The 13,646-nt window shown below is 42.7% G+C and overlaps 2 protein-coding genes across 4 annotated transcripts in view; both read left to right on the top strand.

The window, feature by feature from the left end:
* sano (CABIT domain-containing protein serrano) overlaps positions 1-12,068 on the top strand; it is a 135,266-nt gene extending 123,198 nt beyond the window's left edge. For both annotated transcript variants that reach the window (XM_018029904.2, XM_026816269.1), the window contains one exon: positions 10,131-12,068. The gene's annotated coding sequence lies outside the window, so the exon portion shown is untranslated. The remainder of the gene's footprint in view (positions 1-10,130) is intronic.
* A 92-nt stretch (positions 12,069-12,160) lies between these two features.
* Uros1 (Uroporphyrinogen III synthase 1) overlaps positions 12,161-13,646 on the top strand; it is a 2,326-nt gene continuing 840 nt past the window's right edge. Inside the window, exons 1-2 of one of the 2 annotated variants that reach the window (XM_026816272.1) lie at positions 12,161-12,580; positions 12,653-13,273. In XM_026816272.1, coding sequence (XP_026672073.1) covers positions 12,394-12,580; positions 12,653-13,248 — 783 coding nt within the window. In that variant the 5' untranslated portion in view covers positions 12,161-12,393 and the 3' untranslated portion in view covers positions 13,249-13,273. Of the gene's footprint in view, positions 12,581-12,652; positions 13,592-13,646 lie in introns of those variants that run through there. The other variant, XM_018029880.2, reaches the window with a different exon arrangement.

Below are 13,646 nucleotides of genomic sequence, written 5' to 3'. Positions count from 1 at the left end.
ATTAAGAACTTTTTCCCGGGTGTAATATTTAAGAGAATTTTTGGAATCGTTCGAAAACGAACACCCTGTGCCTCGGCAGCGTGGAAGGAAGGCGATCGCAGGGCCGAGCAGAGCCAGCTGAAGAGGAGAAGAAAGCGCAAGCGAAGGCAAAGTAAAGGGACAGACCACGCCTTGAGCAGAGCTCGCCTCCGCTTCTTCGTCTCACCTCGCCCTCGAGCATAACCAATATATCGACGCTTCGTATTCCTCTCTTTCCCTCTCTGGCTCTCTCGCCTGCAGCGACTCACGTGATCTCTCTGACTCCGAAGTTTTGAAACGCAGCTCTTAGAATAAATCATGTACGTAGAGCTTTCATGCTCTGTTTGGAGAAGTACATACATATACATGGGTTATTTAAATCAAACTTAGAGATCGTGAAATATTTATGGTCGCCATTTAGGAAACTGTGGATATTCAGGGAGGAGAATAAAAAATCGAAATTCCGCGCGCGTCACGTAGTAGATTAAGTTAATACCCTTGAGATAGTATCATTGCGATGGGAATGACTCGACGAAAGCCTCGCGGCACGGTGTCACTGGGTTACTGGAAAATTTTCCAGGCCGCGAATCGCGACCACCTACCCTCTCCTACGATCGAACTTTGTCATTCTTAATTAAGTCGAAACAAGTTTCCTTTATTCTGATTTACATTTCGCATTAACAGCCAGCAGTGACACAGAAATCTCGTCACGAAACGAGTTGGTGATGTAAAAACAGGTCGAACTAGTTTAAATAATTCTTTATTTATTAACTTCACGAGAGCAATCGATACTGAATGAATTCATAAGTTGATTTATTCAAACAATAATTGTCATTTATGTATCAATCAACAAGGATTTTAAAGATAATAAAAAGAATATATTATTGTGTATTAAAATATATTCATTATTCTAGTAATTTTTTGAAATTTTTGGAAATACTATATAAGTAATAAAATCTAAATGAATTTCAAATGAATTGAGTGGGGGATGCAGAGCGATGGAGGAAAGGGTATCGAGGCTTGGGACTCAGTGTCACTGGGTTAGTGGATAATTTTCCAGACGAGTAACCACGCCGCATGAGAACGAATCCGAGCAGTTACTACAAGGTGCACCGCGATTCGAGCGTACCTCGATAGCGCACCGAGCACGAGAGCCTCGTAAACTATTCGCGTGACCATAAAAATCGTACGGAACATTAGCAACGTGCTGCTCGCTACCCTCGATATTGTACCAGTGAACATCACGCGCGGTTAATTGCCTGTGAATCTTTGAACCGCTGCGCAAAATGCCATTTTGTGTAGGAAACTCGTTATGACTCGTTTAACTTAATAGATCGCAGAATTTAACGTAAAGTAAAACACACCCAATTTCAACTTAAAATTGAAATATAAATAGGAATTTCCTGAAATTCTTAAAAGTAACAATTTGTCATTTAATTTTCGATATTCCATGTCTTTGGATATTACAAAATTCATTTTTCAAGGCTCTGTAGTAAACGTCAATAAATAAAAAAGAATTTTAAATGGTACTTCATATTAATTCAACCTGTATAACTAGGGTATAATATTTTCTAAAAGTAAAGAGTACAATTTTATGATAAGAGCTAAGTTAAAAAGCACAGAGATTACATAATGTGAACGGTAAGACGATGCTGAGGCAGCTGAGGAACAAAATGGGTATGATAGAATCTAGATATTCCCGCGGTTGAATAGACGCGAATTAATAGTTTCATCGAGCTTCCGTCCGATCCGCGGTAAAAAGCGGGCGGTCGGGGAGGTGGAGGCGGGAGGAAGTTTAAAGAGAGAGGCCCGTCATCGACGTAGGAGGTGGTAGCCGGGGGCCATGGGATCGCTTTTAATCGGTAACTCTCCCGGCTGGTAAATAAATAACATTGTATTGGAGCGACGCGTCGCGAGGAGGCCTCCGCATCTCACGGAAGACGAACGAACACGCGGATCGTTTTCCCAGGCGTTGCACTCCCGTTATCGTTATCCTTTCTCACGTACACCCCCGTTCATAAGTCTTGGTCACATATTGCAAAAACATGTATCGCCGAGCAGTATAACCGAATAAATGAACATGTCAATGAATTGTTAAAGTTTAATGCTGGAGAATTATCTATACAAGTAATCGTGGAAGTTCTGATGCACACATGCTTTCTTTTATTTTGATATTCTAATCAGTGGATATATTAAAACACTTTCTCAAATTTTCTATTATAAATTATATTATGACACATAAATAATACAGGTTTCCATTGAAATTATTTGGAAATTGTTAGTTTTTTATTTTGAGTATAATTTTAGTGAAACTATTCATGATTTATTATATGAATTATTATTTGACTCTATGATTGATTGTGATCTTCCAATTGAGATAATCGCCGATGGTTTCTAATTTGCGATATTTGTCAGACTTTTTATTGAATACTTGAAAGTGTCCTAAAACTTCTGAACGGAGGTGTACGAATCGGCGCCGAGTCGATGGCTCACGACCCGCGCCGTGCCACGTTCACGCCGCTAACGGTGATCGATTTTCCGGCCCACGGGAACGATACCTACCTATGCTCTCGTGTAACATCGCCACGGTTGATCTATGGGCTTTTCTGATCGTGAGCATTCACCGGGTGAAACTAGGGAAGACGATCGGTTAAATAGATTGTTTTTGCCGTTTCGAAGGTGAAATCTGTTCATGATTGATTCTATTACCCATCGATACGTAACAGGGAGCCGTACATATATTCCTTGTATACAAACTGCGAATTTTTATGCAAAATAGAACACTTATGACGTCAGTTTATAAAGTGTGTCATTTATTTCATTATATTGAAAAGAAGCACGAAGGAAAGTAATCAGACGTCGCGTATAAAGTCGAGTAGCATCTCTTCGAGTCTCTAAACTTTTTATCATACGTATTTTATATTTTGGCTATGAGTCGTTTTACGTCGCAGACGACGAAACGAAGAGGGTCCTAGCAAGGAAAGCGTACTGTACAACGAATTTCTGTGTGAAAGTTCTGGGAAAGGCTATCGGGTTGAAAACTAGTTTCTCGACGACTCTACTATGAGATTCAGACGGTATCGAAACTGCTGAGCATCTTTCACTGGGCCGGACAAAGAAACGAGCATCGATAACGGTGCTGCTTCCTTCTCCGAACCGTCTTCCTCCGTGGCGAACTTCCTCTCTTACGCTTCCAATTCATTTCAGACTGAAAACCATTTTCAGAAATTGTTTATTGCGAAGCCTCCGCGCGAACCTTAAAGGCGCGTATCCACTTACGTCCCCTGGTGCGCTGCGTTACTCTTGCGTTTCCCGTGGTACAGAAACCGATCGCCCGTTCTCGCGTTGCGTTCCCGCTGGCTGGCATTGCCTGAAACGGAAACGAAGGGCCGCAATTACAGCACTCGTTACTTTTCCCGGCTGTAACCAGAGTGACTATGTACCTCGCGGTCGATTAACTGTGACCTTCGCTGCTCCGTAGTAAGAGACTCGTACGCGAGGACGGGAAGCTCCTTTTTCTGTAAGACCACTAGTTTATGTACAGGGTGGTCCGACCACTACTCAGTCGCTGACATGTACTACTATTGAAATTTGTACGAGAACGAGTGAAATGATCGATGGTATGGAAATACGGAAATTCAATTGACAGATCTCATCCATCAATTGAATTAAATTGTTTGATTATACAGAATTGAATCAATTTTATATCCATTTAATATACTTTGTGTTTTTATATGTATTTTATTATAGTGAATCAAAATTCATTTTTATTGAGACTCTATAACAGAATGAAATAACTTTATACTACGTCTGATATTTCTTAAGAACACAACTTCTATCTATTTATAGAGAACCGTCGAATTGGATTAGACGCAGCTGGATGCTTCGTCTAATTTAAGTAACATACATTAGCTCCGAGTTAATTGATTAATGCCCGGCGCAAACAGATGAAAATGAAAACTACGTTACGCAAACACTTTCTACGTTCATTACCTGTTAAACCTGCATAAGCGTTTGACCGTAACACCTGCGGAAACGCGCGGAGGATCACGAAATCGATTGCGCAACACAGCAAAAGGGATTAGGCGCGTTCGAAATCAATTGGGGCACCGACGGATACGTACGGGGACTCCAATTAAGTTTCCTCCGGCGACAATGATAAATTGTGGCCAGTCTAACGATCGCCTATTCGCGGCCGACCGATTATAAAGGTCACCACCGAGTGAAAGTGCTCGCGGGCCAATTAATACCCCCGGTCGCGATCGCCGTTTCCGATCTGGATAATAATTATCCCCCTCGCGTCGGAGCGGAGCACGCGCGAAAATTCTTCGGTAATCGCGCAGCCGATACGTGACGATTTTCATCGGCAACGTTCACTTTCTGACTCGCCTTTAGCTTCAACAGAATTCAGATATATTCTCTTGTATTTGCAAGAAATACAGCAATGCTCAAAATACTAAATACGATAAATAAAAGAAACATTATTATATTTATTTATTTGCGGATAAACATTATTAAATATAATCTTCACGTAAATCAGTCTTGAGTAAAATGAGAAAAATAATTATTCCCGTTGATTTATCATGTATAAAGAGATTCGCAGAATTCGGCGTTCCTTGCGCGCGACGGAGCCGAGCGAAGCGGAGCCGATCTGGGTCGGCCGATTGCAACAATGCGCTTTGTGCAAGGCGAGAGGAAAGGAAGGTGGACGTGTGCGCATCGAGTGTTCGCCTACGTGCACGTGCCTCTTTCGTTCCGTGCCATTTGTTGTTACATTTTCCCTGTTCGACAACCTGGATCTACTTTGAATACCCCTTGGGAGAACACCTCCATGGATTACCGTTAGAATCGTCGTATCCTCCTCTCCGTGTGCCAATCTTTTCTGCACGCACAAAGAGAAATTCTCAAGTGAATATGATTTATTCATTCGGCCAAAGAAATAGTTAAATTCTTCGCGTCATGTATATTAGCATTATCGCATGTGCGATCTTCTTGCTACCGAGTTTATGGGAATGGAGGGGTGAAGGACAGTTGAAAGAGTTAAAACATAAAACAGGATCAGACTAGGGATGATAGGCCCGATGTTCGCAGAATATAAAATGCGATTTTCTGGAAAGCATGCCTTTGTTCGCTGCGTAAGTACTCTAATTCCAAGGGCGCAGAGAACGTGCACCGTCGAACGGGTTTTACGGCTTTTCCCTCGACTCTAGCCTTCCTCATCTCCGAGCTAAGCTCTTCCCACGAATTTCAGTCTCGATAAGATTTAACTAAGATCCCTCTCCCGCGTATTAGTATCCACCGGGCCGGATAGGTAGCATAACCGTGATGGTGAACGGTACACGGGACCGCGACAAAGCTCGCGGAGGTAACTTATGGGTATGAACTCTGCAAAAGGACTTCCTGTATGACCCCTGATCGGGAAACAAGGCCGTGGCCACGAGGCACGCCGCGCCGAGCGTTCCACTGTCGGACTTAAACGCCTCGGCCGTGGAATATTCTCACCGCGTTTTGCTTTATTGCCTTCCATTCCGGACGGACGCGATCAGAAAAACTCTGTCGGGTCGCGCAATTAGCATTCGCTAGAATTCCTTTCCCAGTGTTACCGTGTCTCGTACCGGCGAACTTTAACAAGCTCCTGGCAGCGGCGTTTCGAACTTACTGTTGATCTTCAATCGAGTAAAACGATGCTTTTAATGACTAGATATTATGCGATCTTTATGGAGAATAATTGAAAAAAATGTAACTTTGATTGCACGTTTTTTAATATTGCCCGCGTTCTTTATATTTTTTGCCAATCCAATTATTAACAGCGGCGTGTGTAGCGTGCAACGGTGATACGATACGAGTGGATAGCGGAGCTTGAGACCTGGCGAGCTTTTGAAAGGCTTCGCAAAAGGTCGTTGAACCGCGAATCGTTCATCAAATCGCTTCCCACCACGCCGTTGCTGCAAATTTCACTGGCCGACATTTGCTCCTGTCTGGAATTTCACTCCTACCCGAGCTATTTTCAGTAACCGCTTTTGGAATTCAGTCCGCATTCTCGACATTCCCTTTAACCTTGCCTAACTTTCTTGCCCAACCTGCCCATCCTATGTCAAAGCTGCATTTATAAATTTGATTATGCTTTTGACAAAAGTATTTGAAAGCTGGCATTGCTCAATACCCTAAGTAAGTAAACCTTTGAACAATTACTACAATTACCATTGCGCAACGCAGGATCTATTGTACTTTCACGTGACAGTCATCCGTCGGCAACGGTACAGAGAAAGCAATTAAGATTGGATAAAAGGGGAAAGCGGCGGCGGGAGAATTTTATTTTCGACGGTGGAACACGAATCCTACGCCACTGCGGGGTAGGTAAAGACAGCCGACGAGGAGGAACAAAGCGACCCACGCTGCGGGTATCATCATAGTCATATTCATACACCGTGTGCCAGCGTAAGGGTATTTCAGCGTCAGCGCCGGGACAATGGGCGAATTTTTTCGCGGTCCGATTGCGGCGCGCGATTTTTTCCACGCGACGACGGCGACGCGACTTGCCAATAAAACTGTTCCTTTATGAACGCTGCAGCTGCTCGAACGGAAACGGGCCACCGTCTGACTATTCTTTTTGTATCCTTTAACTCCTGTCTGCTGCACAAACGGGCTGCGAATTTAAATAAAACGCTCGTGTGGAATGAAAAAAAATATCCAGAATGACTCAACGTGATAAAAGATCGATCTCGATTAAAAGTTGGAAATTGTACCGTGGAATGTACAATGAATGTAAAGCAGGTTTCGTGAGCCGCGAAGAACCGGCATGATAAACAGTGGCAGGCACAACAATGGGTTCATTACCGAAAAGTTTGGGCCAAGCCGGCCTGGTCCCCCTCGGCGAATCCTGGCCCGGCAAACGGGTCCGGGTCGGTGAACTCTGCGCACGGATGCCCGGCTCGCGGCACCGGTCTTTACGAAAAGTACACGTGCACCGGGCAAACATCTCTTCTAACGCGCGGAACGTTCACGGAATCTTGAAAATCGCTTCTTTTCACGAGCAGAATTTCAAACGACGTACAATTTCGTGGAATGAAAATTGAGTTTGGAACAAAAAGAATCTTAATCCCTTTGTTTTTAGGATTTGAAACAATAATGAGTCTCATCGAATAAGGAAAATGTAATTCAGACAGAAATATCTTTTATGATGAGAATAAAGAAAATACATCTGGACATAAAAAAATGTCTCGTTCTTTTGTTCGATTTTATTTTGTCGGACGATCAAATGCAAAAGTGTGGAGGCAACGTATGCAGCTTGTAAAAAAAGGCATTGTGCTCGCACGCACGACAGAAGGTCTGACCGGCAGGTCTTTTCTTCCGACTTATGGCGCAGCACGTGCGTCGACTCGTGTCGTGTCATTCACGCGACGTTACAAGAAAGAGAAACCGCGAAAGCTTGTTTTCACTGTCGACGAGAATATTTCATTGAGTAAAAATTCTTGGAAAACTAGCTTCCACTTCCCTAGGTCTCTAGAATTCATGTTGTTCCGCTGATCCAAGACTCGCGAGCAAAAAGGCGAGTGCGCAACAATACAAGATTATTATCGATTCCTCCTACGTTTCAGTCAACGGGAATAACGAAAGAATCGCGGATTCGATTTAGCATCGGCACAAAATTAATGGTCGTTTACGATTATTAATAGCGATGGCCTCGGCCGTAGTCGAACGCGAATTTCGCACGATTATCGGCGGGACGAATACAAATACAAGCGATCGCGCGGGGCTCCTCTTGTAATTGCCACGTAGCTCGAAGTGATAAATAATTTGCAAATATACCAACGACGACATTGTATGTACGTACATGGGGGCGGGCTGGATGCTCGGCCCGTGAGAGAGATTTATCGATCCGTTCGATTGCCGTTTCGCAAACGCGGCCTTGAGTCCCCTGTTGCTCCTTTTTTCTCGTATACGTGCGCGCCGCTCGATTACCTCTTTCTACCCTTCTTCCTCCATCGATTGCGAACAATCATCGGGGTGTCCCTTCATTGATGAGATTTATCGTTTCACTTTGTCGAAGATAATCGTTCCTCGAACGGGCGTACCCACGTGTACCTTATAGAAATAATGAGAAACCGGCGTCGTCGTCCCTTTGGTTTTATTCAAACAGAACGTTCGAGCGAATTAGTTGTTTTCGAAACTGTCCGATGGCTTCAATGAAAGGTATTGAAAAGATAACGGACTCGAGAGAAGTTCGAGACCCGTTTGATTGATTAAAACGTCAGGCGAGTCGCGGCCGTCCGATCGGTAAATGAATTTCGTTCGTCCCACCGCGCCGCGTCCACCGAGGAGATACAAAGGAGCGCTTTAAATCTTCGGAACTTAATAATCAGTCTAAAGGCTCGTGGCTCTTAAAGTAACAGTCGAGATGGAACGCCGTCGACCGAAGGTGTGTCGCGACATTCGATAGAAATTCTTTCAGCCAGGCGGCTAATGAGCCCCCTTGGAAGTCTCAGTGGTATAAGTCAATAATGTACGCCTTTGAGATATCGGTTGGCATTCGTCAAAAATTGACACCATCCATCTTCGCCTGTCCTTTATTTTTTTAAGTTTGAATATGAAAAATAAATGTGAAGCTCTTATTAGTATAGTCGGATGAATAAACTGCACTATTTTGTAGCAATTAATTGGAACGATAATATAAATTTATCTTTAATAGAGAAATGACATAGGGGAAAAGAAAACAAATAGACGAATGGATTGGAAATTAACACAGATGAGCAGACAAACGCAAGCCTCCGGGCGTCATTTGTCGTTATTAGAAACATGTCATTACGCCGCCGGTATTACGTGGCAGTGGCAATAAATGGTAGATTTTAATTACCCGTTCTATAAAACGCTCCCGATGAAGACGTTCCGCGTTTAGACGCGATATAACGCGAGACCGGTCGTTCGTCACTCGACGAAAAATTCCAATAGCCGTAAACGGAAGGCAGTATCTCTCTCTCTCTTTCACCCTTCCTTCATAAATCCTCTTGATAACGATCCGCTTTTGCATTCGATTTTAACCCTTTCCGTACCATAAACGTGTCACAGTAAAAGCTTAAAGCGTAGTAAATATATACCCTTACTAATCACTGTATACATGCACGATTTTAATAAAACTGTGAACCCAACAGATTTACTAATTGTAAGCTTACGTTTGATTGATCGTCAACATATTTATTGCAGGGATTGAAATGTGTACACATTGACTAGTAAATGTATACGCTTAACGTTTTTACTGTAATATAATTGGTACATACAGTAACTATCATTAATATTCAGAGACGACTTTTTTTAATATTGCATTAATCGACTTTGAGGACTACTACGTACGTTTGCTATGAACACGTTTACTGGATGGAAGAAAGAAGCAGAGACATTTGCAAAGTATTCAGGCATGCTAGAAACAGATTTGGCATCGAGAGATTCTCAGATTCAGTATAAGGATCGAGAAGTTTGTACTTTTACCTGGTGCCTCGCCACGAGGGGCATTGTTTTCCGTGTAGGCAGGGGGTAGGTAGAAGGATGGTCGGTATCGCGAAAGGGGCAAGGCCGGGCAATTTGCATGACCGATGATCGAGCGCTGGGTGCACAGCGCGGTGGACTCTAGGTGCATCGTCATTACGCACTGACCAGATACGATCAAACTGTCCGTAATGATAGTCGCGCGACCCGGCGCGCGTACGACCAACGCTAGGGTCGCGTTTATTAAATTACGTCAAATTATTGGTGCGCTCCGAGGGTCGATTATCGGGGCTGCTCGCTCGTCTGACGCGACGAGAGGATCGTCCTTTTCCTCGATTGCCACGGGAGGAAACAGTGGTAGCTATGAGATCTTCATGCTCTTGGACACGGCTCTTTGCCGATCTGACACGATTCTTAGTGGGATAGAAAGGGAAAGGATGTTTGAGAACTAGAAATGTTAGGAATAATCTCCTAGCGTGACTTTACTTCGTAACAGAGTTAAAACGCTGTTGCAAAATCTATTCGCTGAAAATTATAGTAAACTTGATATTCTAGTATTCATAATATCTGAAGAAAATTTATTTATAATTTTGAGAATATAACAATTAATCATGAAATTTGCTTGTTTGCAGATTCGAACCGACGAAGGGCTGAAGAAGGCAAAGAGCGGTCCGGATGGGCCATCAAGGATCTCCAATGTCTTCGACTAATCAAAAACTCGTAGCCAGAGCTCAAACGACGGAGGAACGGATTCAGGGTCCGTCGACGATCCCACCAGTTCTGCCCTTTCTCTGTTTCTTTTTATTCAACGCAGCCATTCGATAACCTTACGTTTCGAACCATGAGAAATTTTTCGATAAGGGAACAAATTTGCGATCAGCGATCGCAACGTGGATGAAATTGAGTGAACCGAGAGAACGGTCGACCGAATTCAGAATGATTATTATTGATAGATCGTGAGACCGCTTCCCAGCGAGGGAAATAAAATGGGCGGACGTAACAAGCTTCCAGAAGCGGTTCTCGTAACGCGGATGTTCCAAGATATATTATGCGATTATCACGAATGGTTCACATTGACACGCGCCGTTAATTGATCTAATAGGGAGCGTAGTTAAGGATTTACGAATGCCATAATAATGAACAACTTTTTGTGGTTGTACTTAAGTCATACCTTTACACTTTAACGTCTACGTTTTAAGGCCAATTTAAGTACGTAAGTTACATTATTACTTTACTATCGGAGTGCCTTCGAGTTTAATCGATAGGCATCTACTCTTGCATTCTTTTTTGTTTGTTTGACTTTTTTTTTTTTTACTTCGATGGTTCCCGGTACCCGAAGATTCCGTGATAATAGTTGTCGATTTTCTCTGTTTAGTTTCTTATTAATCTCGGAGCGAATTTGTTTTCTAATTATTATTATGCTGAAATAAGGTCAACGAAAGCCTGTGGATTGCGCAAAGAAATTGATGACTCGGCAAACCCTTTTTATCGGAAGTCAGGTATCGAGACCGCCTGTCGGTTAATTGTCCTGGTCAGACGTCGGGCTCTTGACCTCGGTCTCACTTTTGTGATTATTATTTAAGTGCATAGATCTAAGCATACGATAGGCTAGGCTTTTCACAACGTCTCTATGTTCTCTTCGACAAATTTTTTATCCCCCCTCCCGTTCGTCTATCGTCGGTGAAAAATGTATTAAACGAGAAGCGACCAAGCGAACGAAGCACCAACCGTGCGAAAACGTACTTTACGAATATAGATAATATTCGAACTGATAATAATAATAACGATAACAATAACGCTGATGATAATAGAGCTCGTGAATCTGAAATTACTAAGCGAGATAAGAGTCACTCATTTATACGATTCGGTCCAGAATCGAATCTAATTCTGGAACGCTGGTTCAGAAATGATGATAGTTCTGTTAAGGACCACGGATTAAATCCGTGCGACGTACTAGTTTACAGTTCTCTGTAACATAAGTTTTTCTAGTTGTTAAGAAGGTGTAGATTTCTTGATCCCCATGATAAAACATTTCTATTTTTGCGTAATGAAAGAAGAAGACACTCGGTCCCCTTTACGATGGAACTCCGTGCGCTATAATCGTTCCTGATACGAGCAACGAATATCCCGTATGTCGACGTTCGCCGAGATTTTGCCAGGAGAACAGGTTGCAGTCCTGTCAGCGTCCCTACCACCCAACAGTTTTTCATACTCGTACCCTCATCCTTTTCCTACTTTTTCAATTAAAGTTAGCTTTCTAGCAACCAGGGCATTGGATAAATCGTTGTCTTCGCGACGCGAGACAACAATTATTTTGAATCGTTGCGAGTTTTCTTATCGCGAGGTTCGTGTTTTCATGGCGAAATTCTCGATGCGTAAGGGTCGAGGATCGTTGTGCCTTCGAAGTGCACGCGTCCGAATGACACGTTTAAAACGTCGTTAAACGGCAGACATCCACTTTGTGATTCCGTAAGCAGTTGTTCAATGTTTTCTTTATACTTTCCTTAATGCTTATCTAGGATAGCTTGTGTACCCTAAAAGAGTGTTTCAATAAAAGACAATGAAATCAATTCCGATCCCTGCGTTCTCCTTATTCAATTTCGAATGTCTCTCCTCCAGCGCTCAATTTTAAATGCGCCTCCCTCTGTTGGTGAACGTCCGAACAATTTGTGCAAATGGCCGCGTTGTGAAGTGTGCGAAACTCCTTTTTCTCGTGTTTTATCCGCCGTTTTTACTGAAGATTCCACGTGACTGACGCCGGTTTTACGCGAATCAGTATTCTTGGATACCTGTTGATACGTACTCGTGTTATCAGTGCCCGGGTTCCGTTGACGTGTCGAATTAATCCGTTTAAATGATCGCGATCGCGTACGATGATATAACGAGTTCGCCAACATGGCGGTACGCTACGAAAGAGTGATTTTATGTCGCGGTACGTCGGAAAAAAGCGACTCACAAGAGTCTTACGTGAACGCGTTTAAAATAGCTGGTTACTCGTGCGAATGCTTGCCCACGCTATGTTTCGAATTTGTGAACACGTCCCAGATGAGAACGTGTCTTCTGACTCCGTCTTCGTATCACGGTAACAAGATTACTAAGCAAATTTTGATTCTCCTATAATTTGAATTTTATTATATTGGATAATAATTTATAGGACTGATACTGACAAGTCGGCGTGCTGCGGAGGCGATCGAGCTTGCTTCGAAAGAGGATGACAGCATTCTGCGTCCATGGAAGACTTTGCCAGTGTATTGTGTCGGGCCAGCAACCGAATCGTTCGTGAAAACTCAGTTGGGTTTAGAAAACTGCCTCGGAAAAGAGACTGGCAATGCCAAAGAATTAGCTGAGTTGCTAGTAGCTTCTGTTGCCAAAGACACAGCTCCTTTGCTGTATCCTTGTAGCGAGATTGGGCGCGAGACAATCGAAAAGGCACTCAGTGATAACGATATAGGAGTACACAGAATAGTAGTTTACAAAACCTTGCCTAACGAGTGTTTAGAACACGAGTTGCTCAAATTCATGGACGATGTACCAAAGATATTCGTTTTCTTCAGTCCTTCTACGGTAGAACATGTAGTAAACCTTTTGAGAAAGAAATGTTACGATTTAAATAAAGTGAAGGCTGTGGCTATCGGTCCTGTCACTAGTCAAGCACTACGCGATGCTGGCCTGAAAATCTTCGCGACCGCCGGCAAACCTGAACCGACATCTTTAATAAAAGCCATTAGTGACTCGGAAAGGTGTGAATGAAGAATGCATGAATTGAATGAAGAAGATGCGTGAATTGAATGAAGAAGATGCGTGAATTGAATGAAGAAGATGCGCGGGTTATGCTGTACGTAAGTACAAAGCCATTGTTATTAATTTAAAAATGTATTTATTGTTGATGGTATTCTACCGAGGAGGTAGAGCGTGATACTTGGATTTGTGTAACATGACCAAAACGATTAGGGTATTTCCTTCGTTCATGGTTTTGTATACAATTTATTGAAACAGGAAATGTACTTTGTTAAATCTACTCATTTTATGGATTGACAACATTCGAAACATATACTTTTATCGTAACAATAAATATCTTATTTTACTAAAGGTATTAATTAAAAACATAAGATTGCCAATTATTTACAATGAAATGGTTACACTTAAAT

This window comes from Ceratina calcarata, unplaced genomic scaffold (genome assembly GCF_001652005.2).
Source record: "Ceratina calcarata isolate Rehan_Ccalc_2016 unplaced genomic scaffold, ASM165200v1 scaffold501.2, whole genome shotgun sequence".
NCBI lineage: Eukaryota > Metazoa > Arthropoda > Insecta > Hymenoptera > Apidae > Ceratina > Ceratina calcarata.
The sequence above is the reverse complement of the archived record's forward strand: the minus strand, read 5'-3'. Positions and strand labels throughout refer to the sequence as shown.